At 46.5% G+C, this 27320-nt stretch overlaps 2 protein-coding genes across 3 annotated transcripts in view; one reads left to right on the top strand and one right to left on the bottom strand.

The window, feature by feature from the left end:
* The window catches only part of PPP2R1B (protein phosphatase 2 scaffold subunit Abeta), a 35838-nt gene extending 26891 nt beyond the window's left edge, over positions 1–8947 (top strand). Inside the window, exon 16 of the mRNA XM_037065558.1 lies at positions 8824–8947. Within this exon, the coding sequence (XP_036921453.1) occupies positions 8824–8916 (93 nt within the window). The 3' untranslated portion in view covers positions 8917–8947. The remainder of the gene's footprint in view (positions 1–8823) is intronic.
* SIK2 (salt inducible kinase 2) overlaps positions 5815–27320 on the bottom strand; it is a 121866-nt gene continuing 100360 nt past the window's right edge. For both annotated transcript variants that reach the window (XM_037065556.1, XM_037065555.1), the window contains 6 exons: positions 15631–15859; positions 14845–15132; positions 14539–14702; positions 13695–13805; positions 12912–13003; positions 5815–12228 (listed from right to left, as the gene is read on the bottom strand). In XM_037065556.1, coding sequence (XP_036921451.1) covers positions 11610–12228; positions 12912–13003; positions 13695–13805; positions 14539–14702; positions 14845–15132; positions 15631–15859 — 1503 coding nt within the window. In that variant the 3' untranslated portion in view covers positions 5815–11609. The remainder of the gene's footprint in view (positions 12229–12911; positions 13004–13694; positions 13806–14538; positions 14703–14844; positions 15133–15630; positions 15860–27320) is intronic.

The following is a 27320-nucleotide window of genomic DNA, read 5'->3' as shown; positions in this document are numbered from 1 at the left end:
CAGACTTGCTCAGGTCTGCAGCAGGTGGTCTTGTCATGGCCACAAGCAGGGGAAACTGTTTGCTGCCCACCCCCCCTTTTTAGATTATTTATTTATTTATCTTTACAGGGGAAGGGAAGGAGAAAGGGAGAGAAACATCAGTGTATGGTTGCCTCTCTTGCATCCCCTGCTGGGACCTGGCCTGCAACCCAGGCATGTGCCCTGACTGGGAATTGAACTGCAATCCTTTGGTTTGCAGGCCCACGCTCAATCCACTGAGCCACGCCAGCCAGGGCTGCTGCCCTTCTTTGAGCCTCCAGCTTCAGTAACTGTGTGCAGGCACCTTGTCAAAGATTTGGCAAAACCTCACTTAATCCTCACAATGACTCTAGGTGGTGTAAGTGGTGTCAGCTCCATTTTCAAGTGGTTGTGAACATGTGCGACATCCAGACCCTCCCCGCAACCTTGTATCTACTTGGGGGTCTTCCTGCAGCACAGGCCCATCCTCGCTAGGTCTATGTATGGGTCTGCAAGTTAATCTAATCCAGAACCCCCCCCCCTGCCCTGTGATGCAGGGCTCTGCATTTGTTTCCCTTAAGGAAAGTGACCTGAGGGTGAGATGGGAGGGTACTGGCTGTTGCCAGGGAGAGCCCTGTGTGTCAGGGGCCAGCAGCCAAGTGAGTGATCCAGGAAGTCATCCAATTGCAAACCAGAAATCATTCTTAACCCCTCACTCACTGTCTGTGGTGCATAGCAAACAGGCCCAACTGCCCAAATGGGGTCAGAGTGAGCCCTGGCTGCTCAGAGCCCTGGGGAACTGCCCATAGTTCTTGGCTGGCCTCAGGCTGCAGTGGGAGCCATTCAACCTCCCAGGGCTTGGGCCTCCTTTCGTTCCAAGAGCCAATGGCCCCAACGGGTGGGAACCAGTTTCTTGGCGAAGGTACCTACTTGGTCCCTGACAGACTGGCCCTTGGTGTCTGCAGAGCTGTCTCTGCTTTGGATGTTGCATGTATCTGGGGCGTTGTGGCCTCGTTGCACACCCCTGTCAACTCTGGGTCACCTCAGCTGCTCCTTCTTGGCGGTGGACAGGTGGTCTTCCCTCTTGGCCAGGTGGGACTGTCCTGGACAGTGTGCAGGTTGCTCTCTGATATCAGAGCCGCTGGCGGGCTTGTTAGGCAAGGGTTAATAGAGGATTTGTTTATTGAATCACGAAGTAGCTGTCACATGATTTTAATCAAAACACCATTTCCCTGACAACAGTGATGTCAGTCTTGTTATTGCAGGAAGGAGCAGCTGTGAGGGATATTCAGTCTCCATGCTGAGCCCAGGTTTAGAGACTGAAGGTTATGATTGGAAAATTTGTTTTCATTGATTTTAGAGAGAGACAGGAAGGGGGTGGGGGAAGGTGAGAGAGAAACATCAATTTGTTCCACTTACTTATGCACTCATTGGTTGCTTTTTGTGTGTGCCCTGACCAGGGACCCACAACCTTGGTGTATGGGGACAGTGCTCTAACCAACTGAGCTGTCCTGCCAGGGTGAGACTGACTCAAGGGAAGCATCCAAAAATAATGCTTGTAGTCTCCAACTAGTAAATCCACCCTCTTCTTCTTCTTTGTTTGGACTGTCCACGCTGCAGACACTGGCCAAGCCCAGCCCTGCACCCTGAGTCTCCACTGAGGCCTCACCTTCTGCACACCCTGCTCTTTCTACCCTTGTCCTGATTTCTCAGTTTGCTTCATTTTCCCAAACTCAGAAAGTCTCTGGGGCCTCTAGGATCTCCTGCCTCTGCCTTCTGACATCTGTCTCCCCCAACCTCCCCACCGACATTAACACTGGCTGGTGAACCGCTGTTTCAGCTAGCCTGAGGTGGGGGTCGTTCTTCGCTCAGGAATCTTGGCTTCTTTTGGAACCAGCTTCCTGGAGGCGGAGGGGCTGCTGTCCTGTTCTTGTCTTCTGAAAGCAGATTAAGGGGACCTGGGTGCTGCCAGCGTCTCCAGGGCAAGTCTGAGGAGCTTGGCTGTGGCAGAGCTGGAGGATTAGTTCTCCTGAACCCAGGATGACTATACAGGAGGCCTGGGCCCAAGTGAACTGAGGACTGACAACAGACCAAAGCCTGGGGAGGCCAGCAGCGGGCCGGTCACGGCCAGCTGGAGCGGGTCCTCAGGCTCTGGCCTCCTCTTCTCACCCGTTCCACTGTGGGGCCTTGGGGACCAGGCATCTGTTTGCAGAGCAAGACCCCCAGACCCCCTGACCCTTCTCTACCCAGAACAGAGCCCGAAAGGGGGAGACAGGTGAAGAGGCCTCTGTAGGTGTGACTGGATTCCCACGGACGTTCTTGTGTCTGTGGCACCAATGGCTGCTGCTGCCACGGATTCATCACAGAAAATGAAGAAATATTGGTTGAAGTTCTGGGATCTTCACCTGGAACTGTTACTCAGAATAGGACAGCCATTCTTTTTTTTTTTTTTTTTTAATGTTTATTGACTTTAGAGAGAGAGAGAAAGAGGGAGAGTGACAGTGAGAGAAGCATGGATTGGCTGCCTCCCATACGTACAACCTAGGTATGTGCTCTGACCAGGAATCAAACCCTCAACCTTTTGATGTAGGGGAGGGTTCTCCAACCAACTGAGCCACACTGGCCAGGGCAGGACAGCCATTCTTAAATGAGTGAAGAGATTGTACAGGTACCAAGCAGCCATTCTGTGTGTCCAGTGTTGGGCCAGTTAAGAGTTAAACGAAAGCAAGACAGGTAGAAGTGAGATACTATACAAGCCGTCAAGGGAAGCTGGGGAGTCTTCTGGGTGCTTTCCTGTTAGAGGGCAGTATTATGCAAGGCTGCATCTAAACCTCATAGTAAACCTAGGAGTTAAGTCAGCCAGTCTGTTTGCAAGGACCAGTGGGCAGTGAGTCTTTGCAATGATTTGCTCAGGATAGTGGCGGGGCTGGGAGAGATGCCAGGGTTTGCTGCCTCCCCGCCTGTCCTTGGCAGAGAATGGGTGGGCACCACCCTGCCTGGAGGGACTTTCTGGCTGGGGTGTCTGCTCCAGGAGGGGGGCTGGGGAAAGCCAGGCCCTGTTCTTTCAGCCTTGTTCCTGGACATGCCCTCCTTGCCTCGCCCTTTCGTTTCTGGGGCCCCTCCAACCTGCCGGTCCTTGGGCCCTCACTGTGCTGGCACAGGGGCCCTGCTAGACATCAGGCTTCCCTCATGACCAGAGGGCAGGTCCAGCGGGTCCCAGAGGAAGAGTTAGCTGAGGCTGTGAACTCTGGATCCTTCACACTCTAGCTTCTAGGAAAGGCCTTGGGGGCTCTCCCTCAGTTCAGTTGTGTCCCACTCCCTAGCTGTGCTGGTGGCCCTAACAGGGCCATGGACTCACTCTTGAGGGTCAGAGTGCTCAACCAGGCCTCCTTGTTGGGCTTTTCTGGTCCCATCCTCCCTCTTTTGGGGGGGGGGGGGGGGGATTAGGAGAAAGATTGGGTCAGAAACTCTCAAAGCCTGCCTGGTGTGTAGAGTGACTCAGTTCTCCCTTTGAGACTGAGTCCCTAATATCTTCTGGGCCCTGCCGGCCCTTTGGGACTCAGCTGTGGCAGGGGGCTGAGAGGGAGGGTCTGCTTCCCGTGGTGCAGACCTCTCTCTATCTGGGCTCTACCCCTCCCTCCCTCTCCCTATCTGGGCTCCTGGCTCTGGGGCTCAGCCCTGCACCCAGTCTGCACGCAGGCTTCAGCCTCTGCTCTGAGTCAGTCAGGCCTAGGAAAGTCCCCTAGAAACTCAGACAAAGGGAAGTATCAATGCTCCCTCAGGGCACTGGCCACAACAGGTCTGGAGGAATTCTGCTTCTCTGTGGGTTGGGACAACGAGTGGGTGTGTCACAGCAGGAGTCGAGTGGAATAGCTGAAGGCACTTAGCAAGCTCCCACCTCTGCCTGACTTGGCTTTTGGGTTTGGCCTCAGTGATTCGTGGTCAGAGCTTCTTCCCGGGTGGGGGCAGATATGTGAGTGAGGGCCAGTGGCTGAGATGAGGAGGGTCCCATGCCTTCACTTCACTTAAGACCCACATCTGTCTCCTAAGGGACATTGCAAAGTGTGAGCCATGCACAATATCCCCTCCCTGTAGAGCTGCTCAGCCTTGTCATTTCCGTAGTGACATCACAGGCTGGGGCTGAAATGAAAAGGGCAGAGCAGTTGTGCCTGTGCAGGTGAGTTATTTTACAGCCATGTGGCACTCAGGATTTAGTGCCCAAAGCCCAGAACTTCCCGCCACGGAGTCCTGGAGCTGCAGGCAGAGCTGGGGGAGGAGGGGAGGGGTGGTGGCACCTCCCCTTGCCCTCCTAGATCCTGCAGAAGGGGCAGGAACACTGGGGGCGGAGGGGGGGGGGGGCTGTCAGAATCAGTAACTGAAAAGCCCGAGTGGCTGTAGTTGGAGCCCTTGATGCTCTCCTCCGTCAGGGTTAGAGACCTCTTCACTCGGGGTCTGTGGGCGGGCCTGAGGGTGCAGGGACTGACCCCTCCCCTGAGAATGTCTGTGCACGTTTCTCAGGAAGAGGGGCCAAGGCTCTGGTGCATCAGAGAGACCTGTGAAACCTCCCCGTCTAACAAGTGGTTGGGTGGAAAGGAGCAGGTGGCCAACAACAGAAGCTGGGGGGCACTGCCAGCTCTAGTCCTGCAGCCTTACCCCCCACCCTCTGCTGTGCGCTGAGCCGAGCCCCTGGTTGTGAAGGTCACAGAACTGAGGTTCCAGAGAAGGTGGTCAGGGGCCCTACTGGCTGCTTCAGTCCCGGACAAGTCTGCTGGCAGGTCTGTTATTTTCGCCTGTACCCTGGGCACTAGGAGGGTTGTTTGGGGCAATACAAAAATGGAGAAATTTGGTGGGAAAGGGGAAAGTTTGCAAAACATCATTACTGAAATTGAGTGCTTTCCTTGAAAAAGAAAGTGCAATTGAATTTCAGTGTCACTTTATTTTTGGATAGCCGAATGGGTGTCGTTGGGGACAGGGTTGAGTGCCGGTGAGGGTGCTGCGCCAGAACAGCCTCAGATGCTCCGGCTCACTCGTCGCCCTCACCGCTCCTCCGGCTCCCACTGCAGCCTGAAGAGGGCCCCGTTTGGGGCCTGTCTCAGTTCTACAGCATGGGCTCAGTTGAGACGTTTGAGTGAAACCAAATCTTAACTGAATTTTGCTGCCAGAAAGTAGGATTAATACTGCCCTTTCACTCAGGGTCTGGCACTAGAGCAAGTCCCAAACACACGAGTGGCCTCGAATGCCTCGGCCAGTGGATTCTTCTAGCACCCGAGGGCGCTGAGCTGGCGCGTGTCCCTGTGTGGGGGGGTCCTCAGTGTTCTCATGAGTTGAGGCCTTCTGCAGGCCCTACCGATTTGTCATTACGAGTAAGTAGCAGCGTCTTGCTGGCCCCTTGTTCTCAGCCCTTTCTCTGCATCTTGCTTGTCCTCGGGGAGCCCGACATGCCTGAGCCCTCCCGCGATGAGTCTCTGGCCACGTGCAGGGTTGTGGTCAGCTGCGCCTCTGTCAGCATTCTGCAGCAGCTAACCTGTACTCGGCCATTTCAGAGCCAGGTATCATTTACCCTGCTGACGTCAATGAGAACATATCATCCACTGCCCTTTTCTGCAGCCTGCTCTGTCGACTCGAGCTCAGGGAGCACAGCTGCCCGCCGTGCCTTTAAAAGACCCACCCTGGCCCGGTGAGGTGGAGGCCCTGCCTCACTCGCCTGACATTCATATCACCCAGGCTCTTAGAAAATAAGTTGCTTTTATTTTAATTCAAGAGTGTCGGAAATGTAGAAACAGTATATTTTTCTTGCAGAAAATTGCCCCATGTAAATTAATGTTGGATACAAAGATCATTTATTAAACTGCATTTTAGGCTATTTTCTAACATTGAGTGACAGGTTACATTTTGATTTTTTTCACATTGGAACTATTATGATTCACACTTAAAATACCAAAGCTATTGAACTCACCATTTATTCCTTAGTCGTTAAAAGAAAAAAGCACACAGAAAAAAAATAACTACAATTAGATTAACTTTACGAAAAGTAACTCTTTTACAGACCAAACATCCAGCAGAAAACACCCTTCTCCCTTCAGAAATAAGCAAATCATCTTGCCCTTTCTACAAAGTGCAAATATCTCTATCCCTTCTGTTTCTTAAACCACAGTCCCCAAAGGGGAGCAGTCCCCCCTCTCTGTCTGCTGCCTTTCCCTTCGGAGGTTCTCAGGGAGGCAGATTCTTTCACCAGCAGTTGTGGGACTGTTGCCACTCGCATTTCCCTGATGGAGCAAATCTGAACGGAGGGGCATCGCACAGCGAGTGGCGGGTCCCAGTCCCGTGCACTTGCTAATGTAGCATTGCTGCAACCTGGGGCCTGCGTTTCCAGGACGCTATTCTTTTTTCAAAGCTTGCTCTACCTGCCCACCTTGCCTCTGAGAGGACCAAGTATCAAAGCATGTTAATTTTTTGAACCACAAAAGTGTCTAATCTGTACTTTTACTGGAAGGGCCTTAAAGGTAGAAGAGTACACCCCTCAGGACCAGGCTGAGTTTGGTCTCTCCTCTGAGCAGCCCTCTTCCTTGGGGTTGAGTCTGTCGGGCTGCAGGGGTGGGCAGGAAGCTGGGAATCTGGTCCCTTAGCGGTCGGAAGAGTGTGACTTTCTCGCATGTACTTCTGTAGGAAATTACCGTACTGTGTTGTGTAACTTGAAAAAACTAGACATCTTTGATGTGAACCTAAACTTCTGTAATTAACTGGACATTAGATGGAAGGCAGCCCATGGGGGCTGTGTCTCCCTCAGCCCTATTCATGGGGAGCCACCCGACAGCTGCTGTGGTCACCTGGAGGCAGCTGTCCAGGGGAGAATGAGGTTGAGGGGACAGTGTCACAGTCACCTAGTGCTTAGCCAAGATGGTGGCTTTGTACATCTAGCTGTTTGCTCGTGAAAAGAATTGCCTAGTGCTGATGATGGGCAAGGACATGCAGTGAGAAGCCAGCAAACTCCAGAGCTTGTGCTCGTTCCCCCCTCACCAGCGTGGTGCCCTTGGACGAGTCACACAGACTTCCAAGAGATCCATGGTTTCCTCAGCTACAAAAATGAGGACTCTCTCTGCCCGACCAATTTCGGAGAACTGTGAGGATTAGAAGAGATTATTGCGAAAGCACTTGGTAAATTCATGTACCAACATAAGCAACGGCCCCTTCGGGACAGGCAAGCTGAGTATCTGGGCAGGAACGGTCAGAATTCTCACTGGCTAAGCCACAAGCACCGCTGCCGCCTGTTTCTCAATCCCTGCAATCCTGCATGCCCACTTCTGTGAAATGTGTTGAAATCTGCCCACAGAAGATGTGGATAGAAGATGGTGCTACAACCTCCTGCAATCAGTCAGGCTACCTTAGTGGGGAAAAACCATAAAACCAGTGTGAGGGGGCACTGTTAGACCAGGGACTCTGGGGCCAAAAGGAGCCCCAGGAGGTCTGCCCCGTCCACCCCGCTGCTTCCTGGGAGCCACAGGCTGAAAGGAAGGGCCCTGAAACCAGGGCCACAGGCCAGGGGGGACGGGACTGCTGAACCTGTCAGAAGGAACACGTAAATAAAAAAAAAAGTTCTTTGGGTCCAATTTAGGAAACTGAGGCAGACAGTATGCTCCTGTCTCCCCTACATCACTCTGAAGATAGCTCTTTCACAATCTCCAGAAGGAACAAAATGATCAAATACCTCTGCCTGTGCAATGACCCCGACTTACTACCTGTTCTCTAGGATTTACCTTTGATGTCCGGGCACAAAGACACCAAGCGGCTCGGATGGCTGCAGGGGAGGCAGCAGAAGCTGCGCAGTGTATGGTGCAGATGCAGCCAAGGTCAGCCCCGCCTGGGGTGGCAGCTGGTCCCGGGGACCAATGTCGTTAAATGACCTTATGCATTGTCTCTGGAGGAGGAGGAATGTGAAAAAATTATCTGGAGTGCGAATTTCCTTTAAAGCAACAGGGAGCTTATGAAGTATGACTGTCAGTAGACATAGGTTTTTTAATGTAATCCAGAGCTGATAATTCTGACCCCAACACAGAACCTGATGTTTTGGGACTTTTGGGGGGGTCAGAGGACCCCCAAAAGGAAGCCATTCGTTTCACCATGTTCAGGTCTGAGCAGCACGCACCTCATCGGGCCCCAGTCACCACACCCCGGAGTTCTGACCGACTCTGATGGGAGGCTGCTGCTTTTCGCCTCCCCTTACTTTCCGGTTGGCTGCCCAGTCGCTCTCTAGCTGAGAAGATACCCTTCTTCCCAGCCCTAGCAATTAGGTGGAATTCTTTTCTCTCTGAGTCCCCCCTTTAAGGTACTGCTCTGTGTGGGGGCAGAGTGGGAGAGCCCAGTGTCATGATGGGTCCTTTCTGCAGCTCGTTTGGCTGGAGAGCGATACCCCTACAAGCCCCCAGAGGCCCTGGGGCCTCTTGAGGTTAAGGGCAGACTTTAGTCCCAATCCCAGGCTCCTGCCAGCCCCACCTAACCAACTCAGCACACTGGAAACACTCAGGAGCTCTATTGCGGAGGAAGAAAGGGACTCTCTCTCTTTCCTAGGAGGCAGCCTGATACGGAAAGGAAGGGGTTTCATTCCTATCACAGCAAGTCCCATTTCCTGCTCCTGGCTTTGATAGTTTGGGGTGGTTGGTGAGCCTTCTGCCCCTTTCTCTGCCCCCAAGGGAGAAAGGGCACTGCAGGCCTGAGAGGGCAGAGGTGGCCAGGGGGCAGCTAGGAATGGTCAGCGTCACTCACCAGGAGTTTGAAAATGGAACACCCACCCGCTTTCCACTGTGCTAACCCAGTCTATTTGCCTTGCAGGGACCAGCACACCAGTTGCACGTAAATACTAGAGACACACTTGCCCAGCTGGGAACTGCAGAACTAGTGCATTTTTCCCGAAGCAGAGACTAATACCCCTGGATTAAAAAAAGAGCACAGACAACAAATAAAGTACCACACATATTGCACTTTTTGCCGAATGATGAAATTTTTACCTCACGTTCATTTCACCGAAGTCTCTTCAGAGGATCCTGGTTTACAAGATAATAAAGCTGACAATTATATACAGTAGTGTACACACTGCTAATGTGAAACAGACTGGAAAGTCATTTCAAAGCAGCCTCTCACAAAGAGTGGTATTAAGCCTTCTTATTAGTGTTACTTTAGTGTTTGAGAAAACTGTCTGGAAGCTTATACAGGTCACTACTTAGGGGGCAGAGCAACACAGATGGACAGACGGGGCTGGGAAAACAGCACCCGACTGACCTAAAGAACCAGTCTCCTCTCACAAGCTCACATTTCAGTAAATACAGGTGGTTATGGAATTTATTGATTTCTGCTTGAAATGGGAAAGGCAAATAGGAGCTTATAACACAGGCCCAACCACACAGGTCACGCTATTCCCCAGGTGAGCACCTGAACCGCTAGTCTGCCCCTAATGCATGGCTGTCTCCAGGTCCTTTCAACTCCCAGCAGCCTCGCTACTGGCCACAGCTCCGAGGCCCCCTGGGCTAAAAGGTGTCTGGCCTCATGGGCCTGGGTGTCTGAGCCCGTGCCGTTCCTGTGACTGTAAAATGAGCGGCCCCCATTTTCAACAGGGAAGGCATTTAAGTTTCATAAATATTACAGCACTTCAATAGTATATTTTGGAAAAATATCCTTCATTCCACATGAATCAAGCTGTTTTAGAACTAGGAATTTGCAAAGACTTAAAACAGATTAGAGATCTTAATGGAAGGACCTCTTTAATAAAATAGCTATTTCATGAAATCTTCAATCCTAACCATGAGGAGGAATAAACCCCGCACAGAAGGAACACAGTTCATTCTTCCTGGACTGCTGCTGGGTGTTCTTAGCTCACAAAGGCGACGGCCCTCCCAGTACCCTTTCTGGCGAACACCAGGGCCCAGCCCCCACAGAGCGCCCCTGCAAAGTGTCCCAGCACCAGGGGGCTGGGAGCAAGCACTGTTCAGGGTACCAATGCTGGCGGGGCCCGGGCTGGGGCCCGAACAGACCTCCCGAGACGGCCCATGCTTCTCACCTGCCTGGACCCTTACTACAAAGCGGAAAGGCAACTTAAAGGTGTTCCTAGATACAGCATCAATGTAGTATCTGTGTCTCTTTTTTGTGCTTTAAGGAAGATGCTTGTGCTTAATGCGTTCATCTGCAGATAGGACAGGCTGTTCTGAAGGACAGAAATGACAGTCTTTGTAAATAATACTGAATTTGTCACACTTGTGTGTTATTGTCCACATGACAGATTGCTCCTTCTAGGTACACAGTTGACTAGCTGTAGCATCTATTTGTTACTTACTTTGATGAGTGAATTGTAACGGTTAAGTTTTATTAGCAATAGAATGAGTTTGGCAGATGATTTGCTTAAATGGTTAACACATCTGTGGTTTTTGAATATTGCTGTAATACTTGAACATGTAATTACAAGTCAAAACTTTAAGGAAATTAAGAATACAATTCCCACATGGTGGAAAACAAACTCTGAAGTGACTTTGGGTTTAGCATTGATATAAATGGAAAACTTGGTTTCTACAGAAAAGAAATAATTAAAGCGTGATCTGGGGGGAAAAGGCACAGCACTACCACTTCACACGGGAAATATAAGTTCATTTTTCTTGTTCTTAAAATCTCTAAGCCCTACAGGAAACTGTCCAAATATACAAAGCTTGATAAACTACTAGCAACATACAGTGTGAAGTCAAAGTAGTGATTACACTGTAAAAGAGCCACTAGGTTCTCTGATGACCAGCTGCCCGAACTAGGAGTCCCCAGGAGTCCCCACCGCAGACTCCGTAGGAAAAGCCTGCCCTCCCCTGGCCCAGGTGGTGCCCCTGGTGGTTTCTCGAGTTGCTCCTCTCCACTATGGCGGGGGGAGCGGGGAAAGGGGGTTCTACAGGGACATCTTTGGAGCCAAGGACACTGAGTCTGCAACCCAGGGCACCTTCTGAAGAGGTGTTCTGCCTGCTCCCATATGGAGATGACCGCCACTCTCAGGGGTTAGTACTAGCTGGTGTTTAGTGGCCCTTGAAACAAAGCCCACACCCCAGTGCTTTGTGATGGTCTTGGGGACAACTTCATCAGCAGCTCTGGACTTATGCTTCAATGACAAAGTAATCTTTATTTCCTGCGCATCAGATTTCATTATGTATCCTTGACTTGCCTTTAAGCAACAAGTTGTTCCTTGGCTTCGGTGAAAAATATTGCCTTTCTCCCTACATATAATGGCATGCAGTTTTCCTGCATTCACCAAGGTTTTCCTTGATAACTGGTATAGTTCTGGATAAAACCTACATCTGGGTATCTTCTTATAAAAACACCTGTCAGTGTCTCCCGTGAGTTTGCTCCACTGACCCGAGGGCACGAGCGTCATACTACAACTGTGTTCCAGCGCTTGCCACAGAAAACTCCAGTGGGACGGAGCCAGGAAGAAGCAACATCAGCCTGGCCAGGCCCTCTGATTCCAGTTGGGCAACTTGATTTTTCCCCCTAGGAAGAGGGCAGGAAAATAAGCTTTAAATGTAAAAGGCTGGAATAAAAACAAAAATACACACTCTTCCTACACTCGATCTGCCTCACTTCCTGCACTGAGGTTAATTCACCAGGACATAGCCACTGTGCTGCGGGTCCACGGCCTCCAGCATTTCACAATCAAAGAGTCCAGGGAACTCAGAGAGGGCTAGAGGGTCGTAGCTGGAGGGAGCCTCCTGCAGTCCTGAGCTCCTGGGACAGTCTGGCGCTGCTGCTGCTGCGCTCTGCTGGGCTCCGTCCACAGGGTAATGACAGGGAGAGGGGTAGTCTGGCTCAGGGGAGACAGTGCCTGGCAGCTCACAAGTCTGATAGGAGAACTGTAAGGGTGCTGGGGCAGCTCCCGACTGCTGTGGCGGTGGTGGCGGTGGCGGTGGCGGCGGCGGCTGCTGCTGCAAGTGGGCCTGAGGGCTTGGCGAGGAGGGCAGGGGCTGCAGCTGCATCTCTTGGTACTGGCTGAGGAAGGGGCTGTACTGCATTTGCTCAGAAGCAGGCTCCAGGACGGGGCTCAGGGGCTGGGCCAGGCTGAACGGTGGGGGCTGCTGTGACGGCGATGGCGTCTCCTGGTGGGCCAGGGGCAGCTGCTGACTCGGCTGTGGGTACGAGCTCTCAGCTATCTGCATCTGGTTAAAGTAGGCCTGCAGCTGAGACTGTTTCTGGAGGAAGAGTCGCTTCTGTTGGAGTCTACATTGGCAAAACCAAAAGGAAGAATTTTAAATCTTCAGTGATGGCAATTTAAACATGAAGCCAGTATCAGTCACTGGCTTCAGTCCTCTCACGTCTCTTTCTGTGGCAGGAGAAACAAGTGGGTGTAGGAACAAATCCTGTCAGCTTTCTTAAACCTCATCTTGGGTTTTGTCCCCAATTCTGATTGGTCCCTCAGTGCAAGAGTGAACACTAATTTTCTCTAACACTCTTGAGTTTTTCTCCCCATGAAGCAAGAGGCTTGATTTCACCTCTGGAGGGTTTTGGTGGGGTGGTGGGGGACACCGCGGCCTCGCCGGGTGTCTTCAGTTGATGGAGCAGTGAGGCCTGAGGGGCAGGAGTCACTGCAAGGGAGGGTGGAGAACTGTTCCACACTGTCACCCACTCAGCTGGCACTAGGTCGTGAATTCTGAAAGCTTAGGTCTACCCTTACTCACAGGGGAAACGTGAGAAGAAATGGAAAACAAATCACATTTAGAGCTGACCACCCCCGACCAGCCCATACCCCACGGACACATCAGTGACCACGTCTTGAAGGCTGGCTCATGCATCAAAACCTATTTTCCTAGAAGAGGCAAACACCAGGGGAAAGGACACACACCCAGCATTCTTAAGTCTTCCACAAAAGAAAGTGACTTCTTTGGCCAAAGACACTCTCTCACCTGTGTTCCTGCAGCTGCTGTTCAAGGCTCCGTGGTGGTTCTTTACAGTAAAGCTGACAGGTGTTCTGGGCTTTTGACAGAAGGCCGGGCTTCTGCAAGAGCAGAAAACGATATAAGCACGACAGTGTATTACTGTCTAGGAAGTGGTCATCAGGCTGTACCACTACCTAGAGGGTGAAGCCCAGTGTGTCCTCCGAAATCCATGTAGAGAGGGGGCGAGAGGGGACTGATGGTTCTTGCTCACTGAGACCTGGGTAGAGCTTTGGGGCCGACAGCTTTGAGTCAGCAAGCCTGAGCTGTCTCAGCTCTAACCTACCGCAGTTTCCATTTCTAAAAGTCCCCTAGGACTGTGAGGTTCATGGAGATTTTAAAAACTATGAGAAAAGTGGGACTGAATATTGGTAGCAAAGGCTTCAGCGCCTGCTGATCGAACAGGTACCAAGGTAGACAGCTGATATTAAAAATCTGCAGACGTGAGATTTCCACTTATTATTCATTATGAAACACAACATTAGAAGCAAAGAAGCCACGTTTCCCTTTCCTGCCCCTCTGTGCTGGTGTCCTCTCCTGGGGCCTGAGGACAAACCCACCACGAGCATAATGCTAAGTCTGAACATGCTTCTAGAAACGAGACGTACACTGTCGAACCTACCTGTCCATAAAGAATCAAACTGCTACCCTAAAAACAAACAAACAAAACAACAAGCAAAAGAGGTTTCTGTTGTGCAAAAAGGCCATTTCTGGGCCAGCTCAGTGAGCTGCAGCGGTGAGGGGAGGCCCCACCTGGAGTCTGTGCTGCAGGTACTGGGCTTCCAGGCTCTGCCGCTGGGACAGCTGAGGGTGCATGCTGGTGGGGAGAGCGGAAACACTTTTCTGCTGCTGAGAGACTTCCTCCTGAGGAGCAAGGGGGTGAAGACATTTTCAATTCTCCTTGTAGAAAAAGTTTTAGTTTTCAGTTGAAGCACCTTGGCAAATGCCCAAGAGGAACTCCAACTTGGTAAGACGTGACACTCAAAGCTTTTACACACCAGTAGGCTGAGGGTTCACCATCACGCAGAAAATCTATACATGGGTTCCCCGCTGCGAATGAGCATCTAGTCAGTACTGGAGCAAAGGCTCTGCCTTGTTACCTGCATGTGGGCAATGCTGTAATATCCTTGATGCACTAAAAACAGTGCTCATAATAAAACTTACTGCTAAATAGCAGTATTTTTTGTATCTTTAGCATAAACAATCCATTTACAATATTTAATAAAGTGACAGCACATCAAAAGTAGTGGCAATAATCTTCTCATCTGGGTGAAGTTTATTATTCTTACTTTTTGTGTATGCTGGGGGGTAAGGGGGTCCAAAGGAGACTCTGAGAGGTACTTCACATAAAATCTGCCCCGAGAGCCACATACAGCTTGACAGTGCCGAGGCCTCCAAGTAGTGCTGGGCCCTGGGCCCGTGTGCACAGGTCTTGCACAGGTCCTGTCAGTGGCGAGTGGCAGCAACAAGGACAGTTTTCCAAAAGGATCTGTTTGTTCCAGGGCTGGAGTAAATCCTCTAAGTGCCATGATGCATCTACAGACCAAACGCTCCCCACACGCACAGAGCCACTGTGGACAGGGCCTGACGCACTCACCTGGGGGCAACTGCTGGCCAGGTCTTGCAGCTGAGGAGCAGCTGATGCCAAGTTCGGGTCTGCCTCTGATCCTATTTGTTCATACAGCAACTGTACTTTGTTCAACTCGAGGATTCCTTTGGTTCTAGCCAGATTCTGAAGGTGTTGTCTAAATGCTACAATTCCTGGAAGAAAATGAAATGACCAAACAGTTCAAATAAAACAAGGCCTTTTAGTGACCACAGGTATGGTATCAACATGGCGACACACCCCTTCAAATCCTACCAATGAGCGTTTTAAAAGCCAGAAGGGAAAGCAGCCGGTTACCTTGGGTCAGGGAGGTGTCTGAAGCCCTGCGGCCCTCTCGGAAGCTCACTGGTGACCTGTTGTGGGCCTCTCTTTTTTGGGAGCTCAGAGCCTGCATGGCTGGGTTGGCAGGCCTCAGGCTTATGAAGGGAGATGTCATGCGAGGTGAAGGCTGGTTGGCTACCATGATGTCCTTAAGGGAAGGGTTGTTGTCCTCCAGAAAGTTCAGATCCCTCTGAACAGACCCCATATCATACTCAGAATCCACACTGTCAAGGGAGGGGTTGTCACTCACGGAGAAAATTTTTCCTTTAACAGAAAACAAACAGATGTGACAATAGCAAATAACAACTTTTTCAACAGGAGATACAAAGGGTGGCCAGCTTGAATTCTCACAGATACAATGTCCTTAATCTCCAACCAACATATCTTTTCAGAACCTTTTTACCTGTCAATGTAATCAGCTTTGAAGTCAGTGGAGAGAACACCACCGAACCCACACCTGTCAGATCTTTGCCACTCCCGAAGTGTCAGGGTCCTCGAGGTGTCCCATGATACTCGCAAAGTCTGGGAGTTAGGGGCAAACTCAGAGATGACTCGCTTCACTCTCTGCAGCTACTGAGCAGGCCCACCCCTTTAGCCTGATGAATGCTGTCCATGAAGGAAAAGACAGACTGACTTCCATGGGGGAAATCCTCCATCATGGACTTCATTCTAGGAACTTGTTGGTATCATTGCTATTTCTTAGAGACTGAACTGTGAGTTGATGCTGTGAAAACTTAACCTGCAGCTTAATAGATCCTATACCTGAACCAGGCATCACGAATAGCTGATTGGTCACTTCTGACAGTGTGTGCCGCCTCTGCCCACCGCGTGTGGACTGGAATGCGTCAAAGGCCTGACCAGGGTCCTCCTCAGCCTCTCCTTCGGCCTCCAACCCTTCATCGATGGAGGTCTCCATCATGTTGCTGGGCAGCGACTGGCATCCCTTCTTCACCAGCACAGGAGGCACTGGGTCCAGCAGACAGCCGTTGACCTAAATGCCAGTGTGAGAGGAAACAATCAGTCACTGCTCTGATGAGATGTTAGACAGGCAAACAATGTCAACACTTGTGGCACTCTGGAAATTAAGTAAAATAGATTAAAAACGTATACATGTGTTACGAATGCCCACATGAAGAGGTAAGACAACTCTAGTTAGAGACGGAAGCCCATTATGACTCAAACTGGCACTGCCTCCCAGGATTCTCTGTGTCATCATTATTACAATAAACAATTTTCTCAGTGGTTTTCAGATGAATTGAGGGTATACTAGGTTGAGGCCAACTGGTTGTTTTTTAAAAATAAGGGAAATGAAGAAGGGAGAAGGTCTTAAAAAAATGAACAGTTGAGAGCTAAGAAAAAGGAGCTAGTCACCAACATTCTTCCAATTTTCAAGCACAGAATACACTGTGAGGTTCTGGACAGACTCTTATGTTTGGGATTTGAGTACCTGCCCATTTGATTTAGTCTTTTTTTTTTTTTAAAGATTTATTTATCTTTAGAGAGGAAAGGAAGGAGAGAAAGAGAGAAATAAATCAATGTATGGTTGCCTCTCATGAGTCCCCTGCTGGGAACTGGCCTGCAACCCAGCGTGTGCCCTGACTGGGAATCGAACCACGATCGTGTGGTTCGGAGGCTGGTGCTCAATCCACTCAGCTATGCCAGCCAGGGCTGATTTAGTCTTTAATGGGTTCTATGTGTCTGAGGAATGAAAAAAATTCATTGTTATTTTTTTAAAAAATATTTATTTATTTTTAGAGAGAGGGGAAAGGAGGGAGAGAGGGGCGAGAAACATTGATGTGAGAGAGAAATGATGTGCAAGAGATACATGGACCAGCTGCCTCTCGCATGCCTCCCACCTGAGGACCTGGCCTGCAACCCAGGCATGTGCCCTGAGTGGGAATCGAACCTGTGACCTTTTGGTTCATGGGCTGGCACTCAATCCATTACCAGTCAGGGAAAAAAATAATTCTTTAAACATGGACTGATACCACAAAAAGGATTGAAAAAAATAATTCAACTAGCAAACAGTCAGAATACAGAATTACAGAATAACAAATGACACAGCACCCCAAATCCCTGCAGAGATTAACAAGACCAGTGTGCTGATCCTCTCTCCTCCAGCAATTCACACAACACCTATAGTTCCGGCCCCACAGGGGCCGAGCTCAGCACAGCTCCTAAGTGAGAACTCTGGCCTCAAGCAAGGCAGCTGCCCAGCAAGAAACAGCAGACAACAGGGAGTTGTGGTTCCCTGTTCCTCTGGCTGGTAAAAGCCCCAATGAAGAAACAATTATTTACCTCATTACTTTAACTATTCCCCTGTGGAAATCAATCTTTTTTCTCCTATGAATAGCTGCTCAGGAACAGCCAGTCAGCAGATGCTGAGTTCCAAGCAGCACTTTCACCTGGAACACACTGGGTAGAGCTATTGTTTCCTTTGGAAGCAGGCAGAGCACACGTGTGTGAGAGGTGACGTGGGGCATCCTTGTGCCAGACACAGGGGACTTTGCTCTTATGGCAACCACTCTGAAGGCGCTGCAAGGCCCTTTATTTGGAGAGGGAGACTTGGGTGCCTCAGATCTTTGTTTGTTTGGGGGGAGGGCTGGTAATTCATTAAAAACTGTTGGAGGGGGTGCTGCAGCCACCATGTGGGTGAGGTGGCTAATGCATACAGCATTTTAATGGGAGGAGTGGTCATTTAAAAGGTAGAGGGGCAAATGCTTTCTTTCCAGACAAAGACCATTCTTCCCCATGGCACCAGCAAGAAAACTCTGAAACTTGGCTGGCAACTCTTATCCTGCCCTTTGCCCTTCTCTAGATAAGTTTTCCTTTTTTGATTACATTTAATACTGGTAGTTTTCTTGTAGGAAAGAATGGCTGGCTGTGTGGGAACTTATATTCATATCTCTAGGTTCCTTAATTGTCTACTAATAAAATTTTCTAAGAGTAGCCAAGGATGATTCAGAAATGAATAAAGCAACAGAAAAAAGACTTATTATCTGTCTTTACACTTACATCTGATGTCAAAACTTTATCAGCTATTTCTTGCAATATAGCTTAGAACCATGTCCTTTTTTTCTTTTATAGAGAAAAGTTACCTGTTTTGGAGTACTCATAAAACCTTTCAGTCTCTCTAAATTTATATTTTCCCTCAAATTCTCTACTTATAAATTTATCTCTTCACCTAAACTATAAGAAGAATTATGTCTTTTACTAAAAAATGTTTCCTGAATTCAATTTCATCCTGGGACAGGTAGAGAACAATGACTGGTTCTCAGATGAGGTCTGATGATTATGTCAGAAAGCACCATGGAGGACTTCCAGTGAAGATGGAGGCACAGGTAGACACAGTGTGCCTCCTTGCATAACCAAAATAAGGACAACAACAAATTTAAAAACAAAAAATGACCAGAACTGCCAGAAAATTGAACTATATGGAAGTCAAACAATCAAGGAGTTAAACAAGACACTTTCATCCAGATCAGTAGGAGGGGTGGAGTCGGGTGGCCGGGAAGAAAGGGGTCAGTACAAAAAGAGTGGGGGCTGGCAGACCCAGCAGGGTGGTGGGTTGTGGAGGGGCCCAGCGCACAAAGTGGCTGGCAAACCGGGCAGTCCCAAATTGGCATGCAGAAAAACCAGGCGAAACTGGGGAATGAGATAGATGGTGCAACCCAGGGTCCCAGCGCCAGTACATAAAGCCTCAAACCATCAATTGAAAACACGTGTAGGGGTTGAGGTGCCAGGAGAAACTCCCAGCCTCACAGGAGACTTTGTTGGAGAGACCCACAGGGTCTTAGAATGTACACAAGCCCACTGACATGGGAATCAGCACCAGAAGGGCCCAGTTTGCTTGGGGGAAGCAGGGGAAGTGACTAAAGTCTGGTAGAGAGTGGAGCAAGTGCCATTGTTCCCTCTCAGACCCCTTCCCGACACACAGCATCACAACCCAGTGACATGGGTTGCCCGGCCCTGGTGAACACCTAAGGTTCTGCCTTTCACAATGCAGCAGGTGCATCAAGACAAAAAAAACAAAAAAGGCCCCAACGAAAGAACAGATCAAAGCTCCAGAAAAAAATATAGCTAAGAGACAAAGAGATAGCCAACCTATCAGATGCACAGTTTGAAACACTGGTGATCAGGATGCTCACAGAATTGGTTGAATTTGGTCATAAATTAGATGAAAAAATGAAGGCTACACTAAGTAAAATAAAAATCTACAGGGAACCAATAGTGATAGAAAGGAACCTGGGACTCAAATCAACAGTGCAGACTAGAAGGAAGAAAGAAACATCCAATCAGAAAAGAATGAAGAAACAAGAATTCAAAAAAATGAGGAGAGGCTTAGGAACCTGTAGGACATCTTTAAACGTTCCAACATCCGAATTATAGGGGTACCAGAAGGAGAAGAGGAAGAGCAACAAGTGGAAAACTTATCTGAACAAATAATAAAGGAGAGCTTCCCCAATCTGGCAAAGGCAATAGATTTCCAGGAAGTCCAGGAAACTTCAGAGAATCCCAAAGAAGTTGGACCCAAGGAGGAACACTCCAAGGCACATCATAATTACATTACCCAAGATTAAAATGGAGAGAATTCTAGAAGCAGCAAGAGATAAGGGGACAGTCCCCTACAAAGGATTTCTCATCAGATTGTCAGCTGATTTCTCAAAAGAGACCTTACAGGCAAGAAGGGGCTGGAAAGACATATTCCAAGTCATGAAATCCAAAGACCTACATCCAAGATTACTCTACCCAGCAAAGCTTTCATTTAGAATGGAAGGGCAGATAAAGTGATTCTCAGATAAGGTCAAGTTAAAAAAGTTCATCATCTCCAAGCCCTTATTTTGTGAAATGTTAAAGGGACTTATCTAAGAAAAAGAAGATAAAAAACGTGTACAGTAAAATGACAGCAAACTCGTAATTATTAACAACCACACCTAAAACAAAACAAAAACAAACTAAGCAAACAACTAGAACAGGAACAGAACCACAGAAATGGAGATCACATGGAAGGTTAGCAAGAGGGGAGTGGGAAGAGGAGAGAGGGAGAAAAGGTACAGGGAATAAGTAGCATAGACGGTAGGTAGAAAATAGACAGGCGGAGAGTAAGAATAGTATGTGAAATGCAGAAGCTAAAGAACTTATATGTATGACACATGGACATGAACTAAAGGGGGGAATGTGGGTGGGAGGGGGTGGAAGGGAGTGAAGAGGGGAAAATGGGACAACTGTAATAGCATAATCAAAATATATTTAAAAAAAGATATAGTAGGAGGAAGGCACGGCATATAACACTGTACCAGTCTTAACAATAAAAATACTATATGTAGAGGAAGGGATAAAGTATGACAATACAATGTCAGGTGTGGTCCTTGGGCTGCTAGGGTCATGGGTGACTTAAATTTTGCAATTTTTGCATTTCTGTAATTTTCGGAAGCTTCTGCATTAAACATGTGTCAAACTGCTATTTCTAAAAAAAAAAGAAAGAAAGAAAGAAAGAAAAAAAGAAAGAAACCACCGTGGAATTCTGCTCACAGGTGTGAACACCCTAAGTTGTGATTTCATTTCCTGAACCAGGTGACAATCCTGCCACTCTTCCTTGTCAATTCACTACCAGGGAACTTGATATAACAGGAGCCTAAATTCAGCTTTACAGTTTTGTAACTGAAATATTGGGCTGGTCTACCTTGGCTGCTAGAAGTACAATTTTTTGCTCTAGGAAATAATGTAAATTGCAGTAATTCAAAATACAACATTGGTGAAATGCACATTTTCCTAATACATTGTTTTTGTCTTTCCTTAAAGTTCAGTCACTTCACTTCTAGTAAGAGACTTCCTATACAGGTGAGACTCAAGCTCTGAGAGACTCTACCACTGACAGCACATGCCTGAGCCTACCACCAATATAAGACTGGTACGAGTGGCACAGGACACTGGTAGACTATTATGGACCAAATATTTGTGTCTCCCCCTAACCCCGAGGGTGTCTACATTTGGAGATGGGGCCTCAATGGAAGTGTAGTTAAGTGAGGTCATAAGGGTGGACAATCTGGTAGGATTAGTGTCATTATAAGAAGAAACACAAGGAAACTCACACTCCCAATGCAAGCACCGGAAAGGCCATGGAAGGACGTAGTGAGAAGGTCATCCTCTGTAAGCCAAGAGAGCCCTTGCCAGAAATTAAATTGGCCAAAACTTTGATCTAGGACTGTGAGAAAATACATTTCTGTTGTTTATGCCACCCAGCCTGTGATATTTCATCATGGCAGCCAAGTAGACCAATGCATAATACTAGCCAGATGAGTTTGGAGGCTAGGAACATGGCTTATTATTATTATTATTTTAAAATATTTTCTTTATTTTTAAAAGATTATTTACTTATTTTTGTTTTATTTTTTATTTAATTATTGTTCAAGTACAGTTTTCTGTCTTTTACTCCTATCCCAGCCCACCCCCCAGCGCTCTCCACCTCCCTCCCATTCCCCGCCGCCCCCCCCCCCAGGCCTTAGTTTCTGTCTATGTGTCCTTTATACTTGTTCCTGTGAATCCTTCCCCTTTTCCCCTGAAATTTTCTCCCCTCTGGTCCCCGTCAGCCTGTTCTGTATTTCAGTGTCTTTAGTTATATTTTGCTTGCTTGTTTGTTTTGTTGTTTAGGTTCCTGTTAAAGGTGAGATCATATTGTATTTGTCTTTCACCACCTGGCTTATTTCACTCAGCATAATGCTTTCCAGTTCCATCCATGCTGCTGCAAAGGGCAGGAGCTCCTTCTTCCTTTCTGCTGCATAGAATTCCATTGTGTAAATGTAGCATAGGTTTTTTAATGTGACTTATCTAATTTGTACCCTGAGTGCCTAGTAAGTTTGGCATATACTGAGGAGGTGCTGTAGGCCCAACCCTCAGCTCTACCTCTTATCAGCAAGTTGCTTAACTTCTATAAAAATCCTTTTTTTAACTTGTACAATTAAACTTGTTTGAGAGGATTAACTAATATAATATATATAAAACAACACAGTACCTAAGGTATTCAGTATATTGTATCTATTATTATTTCTTGATGAAAGAGAATGCTTTATAACAATAAAACATTTTAAAGCAAGTGACTAAAACCACAATATTTTAAAGCATTTTTACCATCTTGAGGCAAGTTAAAATAAACAACCAACTGAAGAAGACCTGTATAACCCCAGTACTAAAAGTTTCTCCAAAGGAAATAATCAGAGACATAAAGATTTAGACACAACAATATTTACCTGAAGCACTTAGGAAAATGAAAAAAATCCTGATGTCCAAAAATAGGAGAGTACAAAGTTAAATGAGGGTACATCTAACATAATACATGACATAGAAGAGAATATAATTTTATTTTAAAAAGTCTACCTACTTACTGAGCCATCCTACACTTACCCACACACTCATCTGTTCACCTATCTATAACCCCCCTCAGGAACTCAGACAAAATAGGCTTATACCTGGGATAGTGGGATTATGGATGAAGTTATTTTTTTTCTTTATTCCTCTTTGAATTTTCCATGCATGAGTCTGACTAGCTTTATTTTTTCCAATTATAAATTAAAAAATTCAAATTCAGAAGTAAAAGTGCAATTTTTTTACCTTTACAAAAACTTAGAGTTTGCTGTATAACCTTTTCAGGCCTCGTCTTATGTGTGGTACTACCTCTATACGAACAAATATTATTAAGAATGTAAACGGACATGAAACACCTTTCTACATTTGCATTTTTACACTTCAGACTCACAGTTCCCTTCTACTACCCAGCTCTGTCAGGGGGAATTTGGAAAATCCAGTTATATTGTAATCTCTAATAAAATATTGAAAGTGACTGAGACGTGTGTGTATAAAAAATTCACGATTCCCGCCCTGACTGATGTGGCTTCACTGGGTGTCATCTCACAAACTGAGTGATTCCTGGTCAGGGCACATGCCTGGGTTGTGGGTTCGGTCCCTGGTCATGGAGCTTCAAGAGGAAACAGATCAATGTTTCTCTCCGTCTCTTGCTCCCTCCTTTACCCTCTCTCTAAAAATAAATAAATAAAATCTTTACAGAATTTTCATAATTCCCAAAGAAACCCTCAAAAGAGAAAGACTGACACTATAGGATTTGTGCATCTGTCCTCCATCTGATCTCTTTGTCACTTGGGGGTCTCAGTTACTGCTCAGAGTTGGGTGACTTTCTTAGAAAAGTGCTATTTTTTTTTGAAACATCCCAAACCAACACTTCAACACAAACCCCGGATTTTACTGACAGCTTTAAGTTGAGAACTTCAGGGCAGGAAGGAGAAGGGAAATCTCTTGAGATGCAAATACCCGCCACCAATTGATAATAGAAATGAATGAGCAATATGTGCAGTTAGGAAGCACTTCCTTGAAGACAACAAATGCCTGTTACATTTGTAGTAAACACAGTAGTAAATGCAGATGAAGCAATATGAAAAACCAAAGAACTGTCCTTCTGTCTGACAGGTTGGTAGGTGTGTGCATTTATTGGTGGGCCCCATGAAAGAGGTACCAGGGAGGGAAAAGGGGTAAGCATTTTTTGCTGACATAAATGAAATGGTCCACAAATAAGACCAGTAGAGGTTCACGGCCTAAGTGCCAAAGCAGCTCAGCTAGAGTGGGGGGCCAGTTCTCAAGTGGCACTGCTCTTCCTACAAATGCAACTACACCATCTAGCTACTATCTGTATCTCACAAAATCATTCATTTCCTGTCTGTTTCCTAGTTACAGTAACAATCACAAGCTTTAAAAATAGCTTGCCCTACATAACACATCAGACAGCGCCCAATTTGTATTTTAGGCCTGATGCCCTCACAGAAGATTTTAGCAAACTGCAATCTAGTTTTCTTCAAGGGACTTGCATCTTAAAAATAAATAAATTATGTTGTCCCAATTTATGAGTAAATTTCTGGGTAAGAATGGAGTAGCAGCAGTTTGTGAGGTTATCGAACATGCTAGGCAACCACAGGGGAGGGAAGAAAAGACAGTCCACAGGAAGTGGTGTTCTCAGGGGCATGGGCTCTAGCTCCTTCTGTTCAAAAACTCGGCTTAACACCTGTCTGTGATAGCCTCGCATCAAGGTAGAGTCATTATTTAGCTTCTGACCCAGCTCTACGTCCAGAGCTCCCTCCTTCTGATAACAGTACTCACCCTTCCCACCTTGCAGGCTCAAAATACTGTTATCAGTTTGCACTTCTCCCTGGACCCTAATATTCTGTCAAGTTTCTCTGTATAATCTCATTTGTATCACCCCCTTCTCCCCAGTTTCATGAGCACTATCCTAATTTAGGCCTTCATTGCTTCCCCCCACTGGACACAGGTGCTAACCTTCGTTGGCCTTGGCATCAGACTCTCCCCTGACCAATGCATTCTGTGTACCCTTCTGGGTTAATTTCTGAAGTACAACCTGGATCATAGTGCTTCTTTGGTTAAAAAACTTCAACTGTTTCATACTGCTCTGAAAAAGTCCGTTTGAAAGAACTCTCTTCGTGATACTGAACACATTCCTACACTGAAAATCCAAGCCTAGAGAAAAAGCCTGCAGCCTTCGGCTTGCCATTCAAAGCTGAACTACTCATCTTTATTTCATACAACCCCCACATAGCCCCTTTCCTCAGACACACTGAACTACTGCTCTGACTTAGATCGAGCGAGGCTTTCCCGATTTCTGCTGTTGCTCAGGTTTTCCCCTTTACCCAGGTGTCATGCCCTAGTTTCCATCCACCCAGACTCAGCACACCTCTCAATGGCCAGCTCTGACAGTTAACCCAAAGACTTCCCCATTCAAACCAGCTAAAATCAACTCCTCTCTGCTTCCCTAGTCTTGCAGCACTTTGATTTATATTTCTTTAAAAGGCCAATCATTCTATAAACCAATAATGAAGGATTAGAAGGAGAAATGAAGAAAATAATCCATTTACAATTAAATGAAAAAGCATTAGAATACCTAGGAGTAAATTTAATCAAAGAAGTGAAAGACCTGTACTCTGAAAACTGTAAGATACTGAAGAAAGAAACGGCTCTGGACATGTAGCTCAGATGACTAGAGCATCATCCCATACCCCAAGGTTGGGCGCTTGATCCCCAGTCAGGAAACATACAAAAATCAACCAATGAGTGCATAAATAAGTGGAACAACAAATCAATGTCTCTGTCTCTTTCTCTGCCCACTTCCTTTCTCTCTAAAAGTCAATAAAATTTTTTTTGAAAAAATAAAAGAAGAAAGAAATTGAAGAGGATACAAATAAATGAAACATATACCATGCTCATGGAAGAATCAGTACTGTTAAAATGTCCTTACTACCTAAAGCAATATGCAGATTAAATGCCAACCCTATTCAAACACCAATAGTGGTCTTCTCAGAATTAGAATAGCTAATCCTAAAAGACTCTATATAGCAAAAGAAACCTTGAGAAAGAACAAAGTGGGTCATATAATGCTCCCTGATTACAAAGTATTACAAATCTACAATAATCAAAACAGTATGGTACGGGCACAAAGACACATATAGATCAATGGAATAGAAGCAAGAGCCCGGCAGTAAATCCTCTAATAAGTAAATAAATTGACTTAACAGTCAATTAATCTGTGAAAAGGAGGGAAGGATACACAATGGGATAAAGACAATCTCTTCAATAGCAGTGTTGGGAAAACTGGACAGATATATGAAAAAAAATGAAACTGGACCACTTTCTTATATTGGATACAAATACAGACTCAAAACGGGTTAAAGATTTTAAATCTTTAAGATCTGTAAGATCTGAAACCATAAAACTACCAGAAGAAAATACAGGCAGTCAACTCTCTGACATTGGTCTCAGCAATATCTTTTTGGATATGTCTCCTTAGGCAAGGACAACAACAACAAAAAAATAAAGAAATGGGACTACACTGATTTAAAAAAGTTTCTGCACAGTGAAAGAAACTAACAATAAAATAAAAGACAACCTACTAAATGGGAAAGGATATTCGCCAATGATACATCTGATAAGGGGCTACTATCCAAAACATGAAGGAACTTAAACAGTTGAATGTGGTAAAAAAATAAGACAATCCAATAAAAAATGGGCAAAGGACCTGAGGAGACACCTCTCCAAAGAGGACACACGGATGGCCAAAAGATATACAAACAGATGCCCAACATCACTAATCATCAGGAAGACACAAATCAAAACTATAGTGAGATATTATTACCTCACACCTGTCCGAATAGCTATCATTAAAAGTCAAAAAATAACAAGTGCTGGTGAGGATGCGGAGAAAAGGGAGCCCTCATGCACTGTTGGTGGGATTATAAACTAGTGGAGACACTATGGAAAACAGTATGGAGGTTCCTCAAAAAATTATAAACAGAGCTGACATACGATTCAGCAATACCACTTCTGGGTGTGTATCTGAAGAAACCCCAAACTCCAAACCCTAATTAAAAAAAATATACGCAGCCCTATGTTCACTGCAGCATTTACAATAGCCAGGGTATAGTAGCAACCTAAGTGTCCATCAACAGATGAACGAATAAAGAGAATGTGCTATATATATAGACAATGGCATATTATTCAGCAATAAAAGGAATGACACCTTACCTATTTGTGGCAACATGGATGTACCTAGAAGTTATTATGTTAAGTGAAGTAAGTCAGACAAAGACAAACATGGTATGATTTCACTTACATGTGGAATGTGTAAAAATCAAAAGTTCAGAAACAAAACAAAACCAACTCACAGATACACAGAACAAGATGATGGTTGCCAAAGGGGAGGCAGCTGGTGGAGGGGTGAAAAAAAGTAAAGGACCAATTATAGTTTATCAATTTATTCAGTACCTGGCACACTGTCTTTAGTTATGCATCAAATCTTTTCTGCTAGATTGTAAACTTGGAGGCAGAATATACATCTACTCAACTTTTTATAACCTAAACAGTCCAAAAAGATAGGAACCCAATATTTATTAAGTACCTAAAATTTGGCTGGAACTTCACATACACCATCTTACTTACTCCTCACAACAGTCTCGTATTATATAAAAGAAAACAGAGGATCGAAGAAGTTAGTCACCTTGCCCAAGTTCACAGGCTAGTAACAAACAAAGTCTCCTTGGAACACACTCTAAGACCTGCCCAGTTCTATGAGCCTTTGTACATCACATGAGACTAAGTACATAAAACACCTACTAGAAGTAAATATCCATTAAATGAGAGAAGCTGTCACCTTCCACTTCCTAAAAGCCACCTTTGTGTAGTGTCTCAGGAGAAACTCATCTCCTGTAAGCAGGTCCAAACAGGATAAAAAAGATGTTTAACTGACCAAAAAGACAGCTTGTCCCCGTGTAGGGGCAGCACATGTGGTGGAAAAACGCAATCAACAAACAAAGCCCAATTCAGCACCATACATATAGTTTTGTTTTCAAAATGACAATTTGTGTAAAAATATCCAAAGCCTA

Source organism: Sturnira hondurensis, unplaced genomic scaffold, assembly GCF_014824575.4.
Source record: "Sturnira hondurensis isolate 20B ecotype Veracruz unplaced genomic scaffold, ASM1482457v3 Scaffold0015793, whole genome shotgun sequence".
NCBI lineage: Eukaryota > Metazoa > Chordata > Mammalia > Chiroptera > Phyllostomidae > Sturnira > Sturnira hondurensis.
This window is presented reverse-complemented; position numbering and strand designations above follow the sequence as displayed.